The sequence below is a fragment of the Typopeltis vanoorti genome, chromosome 21 (genome assembly GCF_054136105.1).
Source record: "Typopeltis vanoorti isolate ZY-2024b chromosome 21, IOZ_Tvanoo_1.0, whole genome shotgun sequence".
NCBI lineage: Eukaryota > Metazoa > Arthropoda > Arachnida > Uropygi > Thelyphonidae > Typopeltis > Typopeltis vanoorti.
Genome location: NC_143569.1, coordinates 107858927 through 107877221, shown reverse-complemented (window position 1 = coordinate 107877221; position 18295 = coordinate 107858927). Strand labels below are relative to the sequence as shown.

The 18295-nt window shown below is 36.3% G+C and overlaps 1 protein-coding gene across 3 annotated transcripts in view; it reads right to left on the bottom strand.

Moving 5' to 3' along the window:
* The window catches only part of LOC150095180 (calcineurin-binding protein cabin-1-like), a 1028489-nt gene that overhangs the window by 852556 nt on the left and 157638 nt on the right, over positions 1-18295 (bottom strand). For all 3 annotated transcript variants that reach the window (XR_016550194.1, XM_090411711.1, XM_090411712.1), the window contains exons 11-12: positions 15437-15695; positions 11673-11887 (exon numbers count right to left, since the gene is read on the bottom strand). Coding sequence is in view for 2 of the 3 variants with exons in the window: in XM_090411711.1 (XP_090267837.1) it covers positions 11673-11887; positions 15437-15695 (474 nt within the window). In the remaining variant the exon portion in view is untranslated. The remainder of the gene's footprint in view (positions 1-11672; positions 11888-15436; positions 15696-18295) is intronic.

Genomic DNA, 18295 nt, shown 5'->3' with positions numbered 1-18295 from the left:
GAAAGAGGCAAATATGGATTTCAAAATAAATGGGAAAAATTGAATTAAGTAAAGACATTTATATATCTAGGAAGTGTTATTAGCAGTGAGATGGAAGAAGTAAAAGTGACATAAAAGCAAGAACAGCGATGGGAAAAGATGCCTTTAATAGAAAATGGAATTTATACAGAAGTAAAATGGATAGAAACCTAAAGAAAAGACTAATAAAATCTTATGTGTGGAGTGTTGCCCTCTATACAGCTGAAACTTGGACATTGAAGAAAGAAGAAATTAAGATTTTGGAAAGCTTTGAGATGAAGATTTGGAGAAGGATGGAAATAATCAAATGGACAGATAAAATAACTAATGAAGTGGTCTTAAAAAGAGTAGAAGAAGAAAGAAGTCTGATAAGGAGGATAAAAAGAAGCAAGGGAAACTGGATTAGACATCTTCTGAGAGGGAATGGAATCATCAGAGATGCCACCAAAGGAAAAATAGACGGAAAAAGACCAAGAGGAAGAGTAAGGAAAACAATGATAGATGATATGCTGAATGGAGAAAGGTACACAACCTTGAAAGAGAAGGCTCAGAACAGAAGAGAGTGGAAGGAAAGTTTCTGCTACTAAAAGAAGAACTTGCTCAATTGCAGAATAAGAAGAAGAAGAGATATATTATATAAAAAAACCTGGATTTTTTTCAAATTAATCCTCCCACATTGCCTAAGACCACCCCCCATATATACAAACTCCACTTTCAACACCACCACCACAGCAAAGCATGCACACTGCAGAAAGAAGACAGGCAACAACGTCCAGGAAAAGGTATGCGTGAATTTTCTTCTAATATACTACATATATTTGTCTCTAAAATACATCTGCAATGCCCTAAGAATTTGAAGTAAAAAGCCCAAAAAAGGGGCACTCCTAAACAAAGCAGGCAAAATAGCCATAAAAATAATAGTTTATAAGAGGAGTAACATGGGAGGTTTCCCAGAAATAATACCTATGAAATGCTTTTATTTGTTCTATAGGTTCTCCACTGGTACAGTTGCTGTTTTCAACTGTACCAATGGAGAAGTTTTATTCCTGCCCATTTTCATTTTGTTTTTAATGCTGATTTTCATACCAAATTTATTACAGCAGTTATTCAATTTGGTGAAGGAATCCTGCAGACTTGGCCTGGGTTAATCTCGGAGTATAATATAATCTGCATAAAGTAAAGAGATGAGATTAACAACTCCAATTTTGATATCAGGTTTATTACTGCTTTCTTCAAAATGTGATTCATATAGATAACAAATAACATGGAGTGCTTAAGAGTCAAAGCTGTATAACTGAGTGGAGATCGCCACATAGCCTTTAAAGGAATAAGGAGAACCGACCAGGGCTTCTGACCTAATGTCCAATCCTCACCTTCTCGTGATGAACCCTGTTGGGTATCTACCTGGATACTGAATGAACGAGGATGGGCTAGCAATTGAGATTTAACTGACCAAATTGTAATTCTTATTGGCTTAAACTAAATTATAAAATGATGGTACAACATGACAAAATTTCATGCCGGATGGGGCATCGCCCGGTTAAACAAGTCCCCTGTTGTTTTCACCAGGGAACCAGGGCGAACAGCGAAAAGTCAGCTATTGGAACAAATCTGAAAAAATATCCCCACCTCAACATCACCAGAGTTAACGATCAGTACTATCAACATAAGAAGCCTGAATGGCAAAGAAATGGAGCTAGTTGAGGAATTAGATAAGTACCAGATCGGCATAATAGGGATAACTGAAACAAAAAAGACAAAAACTGGTGAGATCTTTCTGAGAAATAAATACAAAATGTTATATTCACGCAATAACAATCAAGGAGAAGAAGGAGTAGCCACTGTATTCAGCACTAAATACGAGGCTAATCTTCTTGAATGTTAGGCAGTATCAAGTAGGTGATGTGGACATATATGAGAAAGGGGAACGGAACAATCAGCCTTATTTGTGCCTATGGTCTCACAGAAGGTTCTACTAAGGTAGCAGTGGAGAAATTTTTTAATATTTTAGAAAAAGCATCTGACACAATGAAAAAGGAAAAGTTGGTCCTTGTTGGGGAACTAAATAGCAGAGTAAGAAATGGTTGTCAGACGTACAAAAATATATTGGAAAAATTTGGAGAAAAGAGCAAAGCTAATAATAATGGCAAATATTTGTTGGATTTCTGCTCAGGACATGGACTGGTTATTACTAACACTATGTTCCAACATAAAAATGTGCACAAATTCGCATTGAGAGAAGAGGCAAGAAATAAGAAAGTCTCATTGACTATGTTATTGTTGATAGTGATGTTTTGTCCCTAGTGCAGGACACCAAAGTGTACAGAGGATTTGAAATTGAAAGTGATCACTATCTAGTCTTGAGCAGGATAAAATTGAATTTCATATTGAAAAGAATAACATGTAAGAAAGTTTTAAAGCGAACAAAAGTTGAGCAGATCTCAGATGTGAACTGTAGAGTAAAATACACAAAGATTATTGAAGAAAAAATTAAAGAGTTTGAGAACAGGAACCAAACTTCAGAGATTCAGGGGGAAGCCTTGAAGATAACCTTGACTGATTCAGCCAGAGAGGCATGTGATGAGGTTGTCTGCAAGGATAGAAAAATCAGAACTCCATGGTAGACACAGGAAGTTAAAGAGGCAGTTAAGGAAAAGAAGAAAACATATCAAAAGTTCCTGGCAAATAAGTCAGCTTGTACTCTTAGAGAATACATAGACATATGTAAGAAAGCTAAACACTGTGTAAAACTAGCAAAACAGAAGTCTTGGAAGGACTTTGGCAAGAACATTAAAAATAAATATCAAAAAGGTGGCAAAATATTTTGGAGGTTATTGAAGAAGCTTAGAAATGGAGAAAAGAGTACTGTAAAAGGAGTTAGAGATAATAAAAGGTGACATGAAAACGGAAGAAAAAGATATCCTTGAAGTATGGAGTAACTACTTAGAGAAATTGCTAAATGAAACAAGCAGTGATAGCACAGTGGTAAAAAACACTCAACAGGCATACAGTCAGGAATACATACCCATACTTGAAGTAGAGAAAGCCATCAAAGGCTTGAAATGTGAAAAGGCAGCAGGAGTAGATGATATTCGACCAGAAATGCTGAAGTATGGTGGTATAAAAGTCTTATAGTGGCTGCACTGCATAGTTCAAAAAGTCTGGACAGTGGGACAAATTCCCGATGATTGGAGTAGAGCTCTCATAGTACCCATACATAAAAAGATAAATAAAAATAAATGCGAGAATTACAGAGGTATTTCCCTACTGGGTGTTCCTGGTAAGATATATGCAAGTATACTTGAGAAACGGTTGAGAAGATTTGTAGAAGAAAAGCTTGGTGAAGAACAAGATGGATTCCGGCCAAATAGAGGCTGTCAGGATCAGATCTTCACTTTACGAAAAATAATGGAGAAATCATGGGAATATAACAAAGATCTCTATTTGAGTTTTGTAGATCTGGAAAAGGCATATGATAAGGTGCCAAGAGAGAAGCTATTCAATGTGCTACAGTTATATGGTGTCAATGGGGCATTATATCAAGCAATACTTAGTCCTAATTTGAGTTGTAGGTCAGCAGTTAGAATTGAAGGATGTACAGGAAGATGGTTTAATGTTAAATCTGGTGTGAGACAAGGATGTACATTATCTCGTCTGTTATTCATTATCTATATGGATCACATTATGAAAGAAAGTGGTATTAAATATACCATATCTATCACAACAGTTATTCAATTTAGTCAGGGAATCTTGCAAAATAGTAGCGGATTTATTCAGAAGTATAACATCATCCGCATAAAGCAAAGAGCTGACATTAATATCTCCAATTCTGATAACATGTTTAATACCACTTTCCTTCATAATGTGATCCATATAAATAATGAATAACAGAGTTGATAATGTACATCCTTGTCTCACACCAGATTTAACATTAAACCATCTTCCTGTACATCCTTCAATTCTAACTGCTGACTTACAACTCAAATAAAGACTAAGTATTGCTTGATATAATGCTCCACTGACACCATATGTCACATGCCTTTACCAGATCAGCAAAAGTTAAATACAGGTCTTTGTTATATTCCCATTCTTTCTCGACTATTTGTCGTAAAGTGAAGATCTGATTCTGACAGCCTCTAATTGGCCTGAATCCAGCTTGTTCTTCACCAAGCTTTTCTTCCACAATTCTTCTCAAACTTTTCTCAAGTATACTTGCATAGATCCTGCCAGGAACACTCAGTAGGGAAATACCTCTGTAATTCTCCCATTCAGTTTTATTTCTCTTTTTATATATGGGCACTATTAGAGCTCTACTCCAATCATCGGGAATTTGTCCCTCTGTCTAGGCTTCCTGAACTATGCAGTGCAGCCACTGTAAGACTTTTATACCACCAAACTTTAGCATTTCTGGTCGAATATCATCTACTCCTGCTGCCTTTCCACATTTCAAGCTTTTGATGGCTTTTTCTACTTCAAGTATGGATATGTATTCCTGACTGTATGCCTGTTGAGTGTTTTTTACCACTGTGCTATCACTGCTTGTTTCATTTAGCAATTTCTCGAAGTAGTTACTCCATACTTCAAGGATATCTTTTTCTTCCGTTTTCATTTCACCTTTATCACCTATAACGCCTTTTACAGATCTCTTTCCTCCATTTCTAAGTCTATTCAACAACCTCCAGAATATATAACCACATTCTTGATATTTGTTTTCAATGTTCTTTCCAAAGTCCTCCCTTGACTTTTGTTTAGCTAGTTTTACACAATGTTTCACTTTCTTACATTTGTCTCTGTACTCTGTAAGAGCAAAAGCTCACTTATTAGCCAAGAACTTTCGATATGATTTCTTCTTTTCCGTCACTGCCTCTTTAACTATCTGTATTCACATGGAGTTCTGATTTTTCTATCCTTGCAAACAACCTCACCGCATGCCTCTCTGGCTGAATTAATCAGGGTTTTCTTCAAGGCTTGTCACTGAATCTCCAAGATTTGATTCCTGTTCTCAAACTCTTTCATTTTTTCTTCCATAATCTTTGTGTATGTTAGTTTACAGTTCACATTTGAGAGCTGCTCAACTTTTAGTCACTTTAAAACTTTCTTACATGTTATTCTTTTCAATATGAAATTCAATTTTATCCTGCTCAAGACTAAATAGTGATCACTTCCAATTTCAAATCCTCTGTACACTCTGGTGTCCTGCACCAGGGAGAAAACATCACTATCAACAATAACATAGTCAATGAGACTTTTCTTATTCCTAGCCTCTTCTCTCCATGTGAATTTGTGCACATTTTTATGTTGGAACATGGTGTTAGTAATAACCAGTCCATGTCCTGAGCAGAAATCCAACAGATATTTGCCATTATTATTAGCTTTGCTCTTTTCTCCAAATTTTCCCGAAATATTTTTGTATGTCTCACAATCATTTCCTACTCTGCTATCCAGATCCCCAACAAGAACCAACTTTTCCTTTTTCATTGTGTCAGTTGCTTTTTCTAAAGCATCATAAAAATTCCTCCTCTTCTACCTTAGTAGAACGTTCTGTGGGACCATAGGCACAAATAAGTCTCACTGTCCAGTTCCCCTTTCTCATATTTGCCCACATCACTCTACTTGAGACTGCCTGCCATTCAAGAAGATTAGTCTTGTATTTAGTGTTGAATACTATGGCTACTCCTTCTTTTCATTGATTGTCATTGCCTGAATATAACATTTTGTATTTATTGCTCAGAAAGATCTCACCAGTTTTTGTCTTTTTTGTTTCAGTCACCCCTATTATGTCGATCTGGTACTTATCTAATTCCTCAGCTAGCACCATTTCTTTGCCATTCAGGCTTCTTATGTTGATAGTACCCATCTTTAACTCTGGTGATGTTGAGTTGGGGAGTGTTTTCCGATTTGTTCCAGTAGCTGACTTTTCGTTCTTCATCCTGGTTCCCTGGTGAAAACAACGGGGGCCTTGTTTAACAGGGCAACGCCCCAGCTGGCATGAAATTTTGTCATGTTGTACATTCATTTGGTATATTGGTTTAAGAAAATAAGAATTTGCTTAACTCATCTTCTCATCCTCACCTTCTCTTGCTTCACCCAACATGGTGCACCAAGAGATGGTGAGGTTTGGACATTAGGTCAGAAGCCCTGGTCGGTTCTCCGCATTCCTTTAAAGGCTATGTGGAGGTCTCTTCTCAGTTATACAGCTATGATCCTTAAGCATCCCTTACATGTGTTTCCCTCTAGTTTCCCTTGCATGTGTGAAATTGTTATTTAAATAATAGTATTCAATGAGTTTTTCTAATCAGCACATATTAGAACGGAAGGGGAAATTAAACTTGTATGGATCTTTTTCTATTCAAAAATGAATAAAATATCATAATCACATATTTCAATATTCAGAATTTTTTAGTTAACAAATGGTATTTATATCATGTTAAAAATGTAAGAGATAAATTTGTGAAAACACTAAATAGCTGAATAGACATAAGACAGTGTTCAAATCAATTTTAACTTGTAAACAGGTATAGGTATGAATCGGAGATCTGAGATAGAAATAAAACACTCATTCAAAGACCACAGATATTGGAGTTTTGAGAAAGTTAGGAGAATGAACAGATGGCATCAACTGCAGTCATATTAAAAATGAGGATATTAGGGTATAATTTGATTTAATTAGCATTGAGGAATGTGTTAGCAGAGTGGATTTCAGGTGGTGTGGTGTGGTATGGTATTGTCACTTAACCCAGAACTGGTGAGTTGGGAAAATGTAACAAAAGTGGTAAAGTGGGGTCCTACAGACCCACCCAAATAATGCAGTGTAATATAAAAATACATATCTTTTTAATCGGGGTGCTTAAGGTTCAAAGCTGTATAACTGAGAGGAGACCTCCACATAGCTTTTAAATGAATGCGGAGAACCGACCAGGGCTTCTGACCTAATGTCCAATCCTCACCTTCTCGTGGTGCACCCTGTTGGATATCTACTTTGATACTGAACGAACGAGGATGGGCTGGCAATTTGGGATTTAGCCGACCAAATTGTATTCTTATTGGTTAAACCAAAATAAAAAATGATGGTACAACATGACAAAATTTCATGCCGGCTGGGGATTCGCCCGGTTAAACAACGCCCCGTTGTTTCCGCCAGGGAACCAGGGCGAACAGCGAAAAGTCAGCTACTGGAACAAATGTGAAAACAAACCCCAACTCAACATCACCAGAGTTAAAGATCGGTACTATCAACGTAAGAAGCCTGAATGGCAAAGAAATGGAGCTAGCTGAGGAATTAGATAAGTACCAGATCGACATAATAGGGGTGACTGAAACAAAAAAAGACCAAAACTGGTGAGATCTTTCTGAGTAATAAATACAAAATGTTATATTCAGGCAATGACAATCAAGGAAAAGAAGGAGTAGCCATAGTATTCAACACAAAATACGAGGCTAATCTTCTTGAATGGCAGTCAGTCTCAAGTAGAGTAATATAGGCAAATATGAGAATGGGGAACTGACAATGAGACTTATTTGTGCCTATGGTCCCACAGAAGGTTCTACTAAGGTAGAAATGGAGGAATTTTTTGATGCTTTAGAAAAAGCAACTGACACAATGAAAAAGGAAAAGTTGGTCCTTATTGGGGATTTAAATAGCAGAGTAGGAAATGATTGTGAGACATACAAAAATATTTCGGGAAAATTTGGAGAAAAGAGCAAAGCTAATAATAATGGCAAATATCTGTTGGATTTCTGCTCAGGACATGGACTGGTTATTACTAACACCATGTTCCAACATAAAAATGTGCACAAATTCACATGGAGAGAAGAGGCTAGGAATAAGAAAAGTCTCATTGACTATGTTATTGTTGATAGTGATGTTTTCTCCATGGTGCAGGACACCAGAGTGTACAGAGGATTTGAAATTGGAAGTGATCACTATTTAGTCTTGAGCAGGATAAAATTGAATTTCATATTGAAAAGAATAACATGTAAGAAAGTTTTAAAGCGAATAAAAGTTGAGCAGCTCTCAGATGTGAACTGTAGACTAAAATACAGAAATATTATTGAAAAGAAAATGAAAGTGTTTGAGAACAGGAATCAAACCTTGGAGATTCAGTGGCAAACTCTGAAGGAAACATTCATTGATTCTGCCAGAGAGGCATGTGGTGAGGTTGTGTGCAAGGATAAAAAAATCAGAACTCCCTGGTGGACACAGGAAGTTAAAGAGGCAGTGAAGGAAAAGAAGAAAGCATATCAAAAGTTCCTGGCAAATAAGTCAGCTTTTACTCTTACAGAATACAGAGACAAATGTAAGAAAGCTAAACAGTGTGTAAAACTAGCTAAACAAAAGTCATGGGAGGACTTTGGCAAGAATATAGAAAATAAATATCAAGAAGGTGGCAAAATATTCTGGAGGTTGTTGAAGAAGCTTAGGAATGGAGGAAAGAGTGCTGTAAAAGGAATTAGAGATGATAAAGGTGAAATGAAAACAGGAGAAAAAGATATCCTTGAAGTATGGAGTAATTACTTTGAAAAACTGCTAAATGAAACAAGCAGTGATGACAGTACAGTGATAAAAAACACTGACCAACCATGCAGTCAGGAATACATATCCATACTTGAAGTAGAAAAAGCCATCAAAGGCTTGAAATGTGGAAAGGCAGCAGTAGTAGATGATATTCGACCAGAAATGCTGAAGTATGGTGGTATAAGTGTCTTACAGTGGCTGCACTGCATAGTTCAGAAAGCCTGGACAGTGGGACAAATTCCCGATGATTGGAGTAGAGCTCTCATAGTACCCATATATAAAAAGGGAAATAAAACTGAATGTGAGAATTACAGAGGTATTTCCCTACTGAGTGTTCCTGGCAAGATCTATGCAAGTATACTTGAGAAACGGTTGAGAAGAATTGTGGAAGAAAAGCTTGGTGAAGAACAAGCTGGATTCAGGCCAAATAGAGGCTGTCAGGATCAGATCTTCACTTTACGACAAATAGTCGAGAAAGCATGGGAATATAACAAAGATCTGTATTTAAGTTTTGTCGATTTGGAAAAGACATATGACAAGGTGCCAAGAGAGAAGCTATTCAATACGCTGCAGTTATATGGTGTCAATGGGGCATTATATCAAGCAATACTTAGTCTTTATTTGAGTTGTGAGTCAGCAGTTAGAATTGAAGGAAGTACAGGAAGATGGTTTAAGGTTAATTCTGGTGTGAGACAAGGATGTACATTATCCCCTCTGTTATTCATTATCTATATGGATCACATTATGAAGGAAAGTGGTATTAAACCTGATATCAAAATTGGAGATGTTAATGTCAGCTCTTTGCTTTATGCGGATGATGTTATACTTCTAAATAAATCCGCTACAAGTCTGCAAGATTCTCTGACTAAATTGAATAGCTGTTGTAATAGATATGGTATGAAGGTCAGTAATAAAAAGACAAAGACAATGAAAATAGGCAGAATCATTGAAAATGTCAACTGTGTTGTGAATGGAGAACCTGTGGAACAAGTAAAACATTTCAGCTACTTAGGCACAATTTTTACTGAAGATGGTAAACTAAATATAGAAATAGACAACAGAATCAGCAAAGCTGGTATCGTGGGAAGTCAATTGAATAAATTCATATGGAATAAGAAAGAAATTAGTCGGAACACTAAATTAGCTGTATACAAGACAGTGTTCAAACCAATTTTAACTTATGGATCTGAGAGCTGGGTCAGAAGTAAAACACTTGACCAAAGACTAGAGACCGCAGATATGAGAGTCCTGAGAAAGATTAGAGGCATGAACAGATGGCATCAATGGCAATATCATATTAAAAATGAGGATATTAGGAAAGAACTTGACATTGTCAGCATCCAGGAATGCATTAGCAGAGCTAATCTCAGATGGTTTGGTCACTTAAATAGAATGGGAGAGGAAAGATTAGCAAAACAAGTGTTCTCTGCCAGGTTGGCAGGAAAACGACCCAGAGGAAGACCAAGATATAGGTGGATTGATACGGTACAAAGTGCCTTAGACGATAGAAATATAAGATCTGATAATGTTGGGGTCTTGACAAGTAACAGACTGATTTGGAGGAAAATTGTAGATAGGAAGTTAATAATGATGTAATTTTTTCATATAGTACTGTCATATCCTGTACACCCCTTGAGGGTACATGGCAGGAATTTGATGATGATGATGATGATCTTTTTAATCAATATTAGATTATGTGTTGTTTAGGTGTCCTGTAATTTTAGTGAATAAAAACGCAGATCCACAAAATTAAATTTTTATTACCCAAAAATAAATTGACGATTATAAGTTGATGTAACCTCTATTCTTCCTGCACGTAACTCATCTGGTAAAAAAAAAAGAGATATTATTCTCAAAATACCCTCTAAATATTTACGAAAACGTATTTGCTTATAGTTGTTATGTAAAAATATAGAAGACACAGTAGCAATAATATTTTAGTAGAATATACATGAAAACAACTTACGTTTCGGAAATAAATATAGTCACACTTTTGGTAAGGTGGGGTCTGGTGGACCAAGCACATTTTAAACCTCTGCACACTAAACTTGCTTGCACGCAACTGCCTGTTGTCAATGACGTCAAGTAGTGGGTTACAGGAGGGGAAGCTATACTGAGGCATGACTCACTGCTACGCATTGTTAAAAAGTTATAGTCAATTTAAAATCTTTGGGGTCTGTGATGCCCCACCTTACTAACGCCGGGTTAAACAAATGGAAGAGGAACATGATTTCAGTCAGAATGGCAGAAAGAAGTCCCAGAGGAAGATCATCTAGATCGATTCTTACAGTAAAATGTGATTTAGAAGGCAGAAATATAAGATATAACAATATTGGACTCTTAACAGATAACAGGTTAATTTGGAGGAAAATATTGATATGAAGTTTTAGTAATAATCTAACTTTTTTATGTAGTATTATCATGATATCCATATATTTTCAAAAAAATACATCACAATACATATTTTTTCTAAAATATGTAGTCAAACTTGCTATTTTTTTGACAAATTTCAAAAGACATTTATTAGTTAGCCAAATTTAAAACCTATTTTTATGAAACTTGTTCTTGGCAATATTAATTCACATGATGTTAAACTGGATACTTATTAAGACAACTATTAATATTATATATTATCATTAACTTGCATAAATATGTGATCAAATATCATATCTAAATGAAGGCAATGAGAAGATAACAAAAATATAAAACTGAAGTAAGTACTTTATATACACGCCATATGCAGAATATTAAGTATTCTAAGATCTAGCATATCATGGATATTTTTTATTTATTTTTTTAATGAACTAAGAGTTTTGCTTAACCATAGGTATAATGCCCAAATAACCACCAATTTTGATTAACTAGTAAATCTAGTCCTACAAAAAGAAGTGGAGATATATATTTTAACTTTGAGTATTTAATGGTACTTGTGACAAAGTTTATTAGACAAATGCAAATACAGGAATAAATATTGATTTTTTTTATTGCAAATATTTTGACCAGAAACTAACTCACCATCATTAGTGCATCACAAGAGTCACAGTATTTTAACAAAAACAATAACAACAATTTTAATAAAAACAATATTTTAACTTTTCCTCTCATATCCCCATGTTATATAGAAAATATAAAATCTCACTCTTGCAGAACGTCTCTTTCCTCCAATGTCAGTTGGATCTAAAAGAAGTCTTTTACGTTTAGGTCCTCGTCTACTTGTTATTGGAGTATCTGCATACAATGTCCCATCAATCATCCGAATTTGAGTAGTTGGAAGAGTGGAAACAAATATATTAGGGACATATGCCATGGAAGCATTGGCAGTGATTTCCTCTACTTCCATTTCCACCTGGCTTTCTGAAAAGAAGTAAAAACTTCAATATATAGAAGTAGGTATTTAATTTTAAGTAACATATTTCTATGAAGGACCATCAGAAGTAAAATTAGATGAAACTCTTTTTATTTATATAAATAATTGTCATAGTAACTATCATAATAAATGTCAGACTGCAAATTATGATTTATAATACAAATAGTCTTCCAAATCCTTTTAAATTATTATTGTTATAACAGTAATTGGAATATACTTATGTTGTGAGATAATGCCTCCTTTCTCTAAACTTAAGTAATTCTTGTAGATAAGCTTATAAGTTGGTTACACTTAGCTTTTAATTTTTGGAAATGACAATGTATACTAGAATATTAATTAAAAAACTTTAATCAATACCTTCCTATATTTCGGTAATGTTACATTACCATCATCAGGGAGTACAAAAAACAATGATATCTGCATGCAGGCACTAACACTGAGTAAATGAGGCTGAATGAAGGTGGGCCTAGAGTTTTAAACCCTGCACCCTAGTGGGCTAAATTGGGTTGTTTTGCCCGCACCCAAATTGAGGTTTGGAGAGTTTTTTTAGAGCTGAGGCAGATTTGATGAATAGTCTTTCATACTTGCATTTGCTGCAATGTAATAGAGTAGCTTACTTAGAGCATATTCTGTGGTGAGTGTCCAAGGCATGGTCAGCATGTCCTGAGTGGTTGTATTGGTGGAACCAGATGTTCTTGTGTTTGGAACACAAGGACATCTGGTTATTGGCTGTCCTGCCTGCTTGGCTGTAGTAGGACAGTTTGCAATTGCAAGGGACCTGGTATCATTATCATTACGGGCAACTCCAGGGAGTCCTTAGACTAATCGAGGGAGGACCTAAACATTATGTCCACACAACTATACGACATTCTCACAGTCATAGCACCTGCAACAGACTCTGGCAGCTTATTCCACTCATTTACCACTCTAAAAGTAAAGAACCCAGCTCTAGCACTCTTGCTAACCACACTCTTGCCCAGCTTCCATAGATGTCCCCTAGTTCTCCCACCACCAGACCTGATCTCAAAATATCCTCTGAATTAATCCTATAGAAACCCTTTAGCAATTTGAATGTCTCAATCATATCATCCCTTTTCTGCCTATCAACCAACTACTGCAATCCACAAATCTTCAGCATGTTCTCATAAAGTTCATTCCATAGACCTGCTATCATCTTGGTCACTCGCCTCTGGATCCTCTCCACCTCCTCCCCATCAAGAAGAAACCTAGGTGACCAAATCTGGGCACAGTAGTCAAGATGAGGTCTTATCAAGGCTCGGTACAGAGGAACAATAACTTGCTTGTCTCTGCTCGTCAAAGTATTTTTAAACAACCAAGTGAGTTGATGAGTTGATTTAGCCACTTTTGCAATGTGCCCCCCCTAAACTTCGTCTCTATATATCCATCAACACTTCCAAGTCACTGGCCTCATCAATCTCCTGGAGTACAGTTCCACCAATGTGGTATACTGCTGCTAATCTTTTCACCCCAAAATGCATAACCTTACACTTTGCCACATTAAATTGACATCCATTCTCCTAGCCCATTCCTCCAATCTATCCAAATCATCCTGCAAAATTTTGACATCATGTGCATTCACTATTGCTCTACCCAACTTTGCATCATCAGCAAACAAATGAACAGTTCCTCTCAGATCCTTTCCTATATCATTAATGAACAAATTAAACAGCAGTGGTCCAAGAACAGAACCCTGTGGCACACCACTAGTCACAGGCCGTCTTTTGGACTCTACTTCTGAATAAACTACTCTCTGATATCTGTCCATCAACCACCCACTTATCCATTCCCATATGTTGCAGTTTACGGATTAGAATTCCATGTGGTATCCTGTCAAATGCCTTAGTCAGGTCCAGCAGTATCACTGTAAACCCATTACCCTTATCCAGTTCAGCCATCGCTGTGTTATAAAACTTGAGCAAGTTACTGAGGCATGATCTACCCTTCACAAAGCCATGCTGTCCCCCATACAGTATCTCATTTTCATCGATTCCATTCTCCTGTATTTTTCCCTTGACTACTTTCTCCAAGACCTTGACAATGACTCCTGATATGCTGATCGGTTGGTAATTTGCAACAGTAGTCTTGGATCCTCCTTTATGCAGTGGAACTATTTTCCCCTCTTTCCACACCTTCGGGACTAAACCAGACCCGAGACTCAGATTAAACAACATGGTCAAGGGCACTGATAATTATTTAGCCACTTCAAGTAAAACCCGTGCCATTATACCATCCAATCCCACAGATGTATTCACATTAAGGTTCTGTAATAGACTATTCAACTTCACTTCATTTATCACAATTCCCGTATAAACTAATGGTTCCTTCATTTTTTCAATGTCACCACCTGGATGATATACTCTTGCAAAGTGCTCGCTCAGTAATTCCACTATATCGACTGATTCAGTAACCTCCTTACCATCGACATTCCTTAAAATCATTCTGCTGTATACAGTTTTTTTTTTGCTTGCAGCATATTGAAAGAACTGTTTGGGATTCTCTTTAGCTTGCATAGCTAGTTTCCTTTCATAATCCACTTTTGCTTTTTTTACCACGCTCATTACCCTTCTGGCCTGCGCTTTATACTGTTCGTGTGTCTGCAGGTCACCTTTCTCTTTAAATTCCCTATACAGTCGGTTCTTTTTTTGCAGCTCAAGCTTAATGGTGTTATTCATCCATTTAACCCCTACTTCTTTTACTATTCGGACCATAGATACTCCTGGTAGGTCTAGAAGATATGCTGGTCTTTAGTGGAGCAGATAAGAAATGCCAATTTCTTATGTGCTCTGTAACTAGTTCTAAGGTCATATTTCTTTAGGACTTTTGTTAATTTCGTTAGTTAATTTTGTTAGTTACAGACTAACATTAATCATTAAGCATTAATCTTGGTATAGAATTAAAACGAATATATTTCTAGTCAAGTATAATATACCACGAAACTTAAGGATCAAAGCTGTATCCACTTTGCCTCTTTATTTAGTAATTACTTTTATGCACTGACCAAGAGTTCACTTATAAAAAATACATTTCTATATCATTTCAATTTCCTTAGTACTGAATGAGAGCTTTTACTCTCCTCAGGTTTCTACTTGGTCTCTGAAAAGAACAAATCAGTTTGAAACAGCTATCAGGCCAGTGAAACCTTTATCAAAGGGTCCAAGCTAAGGCAACTCAGGGATGCCGAAGATTGTAATCTCATAAGCTCTCAGGTCAACTTACGAAACTTTCATAATTTCTACAAACATTCGGCTTTGAAATAATGTTGGATTGAGTATTTGGTTTGTGTGATTTTACATTGCTGAAATGAAGCCTTTTGGCTCTATATTTAGTAATTATTGCAGAATATTAAATAAATAAATTAAAAAAAAGAATTACAAACTATTCTGGAAACATTATTCTGTGACAGAGAATGGTTATAGAAAAGAACAATCTTCTATTGGTCCAGCTTTCTGTTTTAAAAGAAACTGAACATTACTACATATATAAAATAATTAGAAAATATACAGGTACTCACTAACCTCCAGCAGAATTTTGTTGTTGTTGATCCTGTTGATCATGTGAATGACATGCTGGTTGATGACTAAAACTCTGGGGTTGTGATGATTGTGATGTAGGTATGGCAATGCTTGCTGGAGAGGCTAAAGGAATACTATAAGCTTCTGATGAAGAAGACACTGTAGCTGGTGATGCAGCTCCTTTTTCAGCATCTAGAACTGACTCCACAAGTTTGTTTGCATTATCATTATATCTAATCAGATCAACTCGACAGCCAAATGACTATAAAATATACATTGAGTACATTAGGTATAAGCTGTTTTCTCCTAATAACATAAAAGTTTATAATAAAAAGTATTATACTTTTTTTTTTTGGCAAAAGTATGCTATCTGTAACGTAGCTGAGGGACAATGAAAAAGTTTGTTAAATTAAAGATTTGATGTAGTGAATTTCCATCAGAATAGCACTAATGCAAAGGATTCCAACTGGTCACTTTCTGGAAGTCTAATTTAGGATGAGTGAGTGAATTCACTAAACTGGTGTTTGCTATACTAAGAGTTCAACTGTTGTAAGTTATGATTAAGATTTATAATAAATAAGAATAGTTATTCATTAAATTAATTTTTTTTCAAATGCAGTATGAGTAAGATATGTAATAAATAAGAATAGTTATGCAATTAAATTAACTTTATAAATGGTATTGTCTTGGCCAATTATTTGAAGTATATCACTTATAACTGGATTATGTTATGGGCTGGAAGAAGGGCTCTGAAATTGAAAATAAAATGGTGAAATTTTGCTTGATTAATAACAATCAGATTCTTAACTCATTTGCAATTGTTTATTTATACTAGATGTATTTTGTCTATGTGTTTTGCTGTCTATATGACTAGCATCATCAGATAAATACTTAACATAAATAAAAAAAGGGCAAAAAATTAAACTCTTTCCAAAACCACTTATTATTATTAACATTTGACCTCCATGAGGCAGAGACCCATCGTAGGAGGTACACATTATTGCACACAATGCTCATCCAACTGTGCCTTAAACTGATTCAAATGTCTACACCCACAACACACTCAGTCAATGCATTCCACTCACCAACCACTCTTCATGCAAAGAACCTACTCCTCTGCTCACACCTTCCTTATGCAGTTTCCTGCGATGACCTCCTATCCTAGCCCCCCTCTCCCATTCTATGAAAAATCTCCTCCATGTCGACACAATAACAACCCCTGACTAGCTTATATGTCTCAATCATATCCCCCCCCCCTCTTCCTCCTATTCACGAGGCACTGCAACTTACTTTCTCTCAATCTGTCCTCACACTCTACATTAAAAAGACCACTGACCACTTTTGTGAATCTTCTCTGGACCCTTTCCAACATATCCTCGTAACCATGAAAACCAGATGACCAAATCTGTGTACAATATTCCATATGAGGCCTGATCAAGGCCTTATACAACAGTATCATTAACTCTCTATTTCTGCATGTCAGGGTCCTTCACATCATTGTCATTATCTGATGTGACATCTTCACAACTTGTGCAATTTAGTCCCTGGTGGTCCATGTCCACCATTACTCCCAGATCTCTCATCTCTTCTATTTCCATTAAAGTTTTCCCACCAAGTGTATACTTTGCATCCTATCATTGCTTAACAAATCTCAAAACCTTACACTTTGCAACACTGAACTGACAGTTCCACTTACCTGCCTATTCATGCAATCTATTCAAGTCCTCTTGTAAGGCCATAACATCCGCTTGACTCTACATTGCTCTCCCCAGTTTTGCATCATCTGCAAATTACTAGTTAAACCCATCCCAATATCATTAACATACAAACTGAACAGCAATGGCCCCAAAACTGATCTCTACAGCACACCACTAGTGACCTTTTTCTTTCTGGATACTACACTCCCATATACAACATTCTGATTCCTGTATGCAGTCACTGATCCGACTCAGAAGTCTGTTATCCTTCCCATGTGTTTCAATTTATATAAGAGCTTGTCATGTGGAAGTCTATTAAAAAAGCCTTTGCAAAATCTAAGTACATCCCTATATATGTATCTCTGCTGTCCAAGGTATTTCGCACCTTGTTATAGTACATAAGTTAGTGAAACATGATCTCCCCCTTAACAATCTATGCTGATAATCACAGAGAATGCCGCATTATCAACCCATTTCTGTGTCCTACTTCTCGCCAGTCTCTCCAGTACTTATATCACAACTCCAGATATACAGAACGGCCTATAATTTGAAGCGATACCCTTATCACCATCTTTATGCAGTGGAACAATTTTACTCTCCTTCCACTCCCTCGGAACCTGTGCTGCTGTATGTGGCACACCTGTTTTATTAAACAGGCATGCCAATGCTACTGAAAATTCCCTGGAACATTCCCTTAAAACGCATGGTGATATGTCCTCAAATACCTCCTGCTCACTCACAATTAAGCCATCCTCTCCTATTTTCTCTACACTTAAGTTCCTCATGATTCCACCCTGATCAGGATGAAATGCTTATAAACTGATCACTGATTATGTCAACATCATGTTGGAGGCTTAATGGAATATATACAGCACAGTGAAAGGATTAAAACTGATTTTTAATACTTCCAATATTTTGTTGAGTTTGGTCTGCCAAATTGGCAACAGGGGGATGGGGGGGGGGGGGTAACCCATGGTGGTTCTCTCCATCTGTTTTGTAAATTTTGTTCTGCTAAGAAAAATAACCAGAATTGATGGCAAAAGAAAAGAGATCTAAGATGTCAGAAGGAAAAACGTTTTTTAAGAGTGATAAGGTGTAACTTAAGGGAATGTTAGTAAACAGTGTGGTGATGTCAAGGTTTACCAATATGTCTGTATTATTTAAA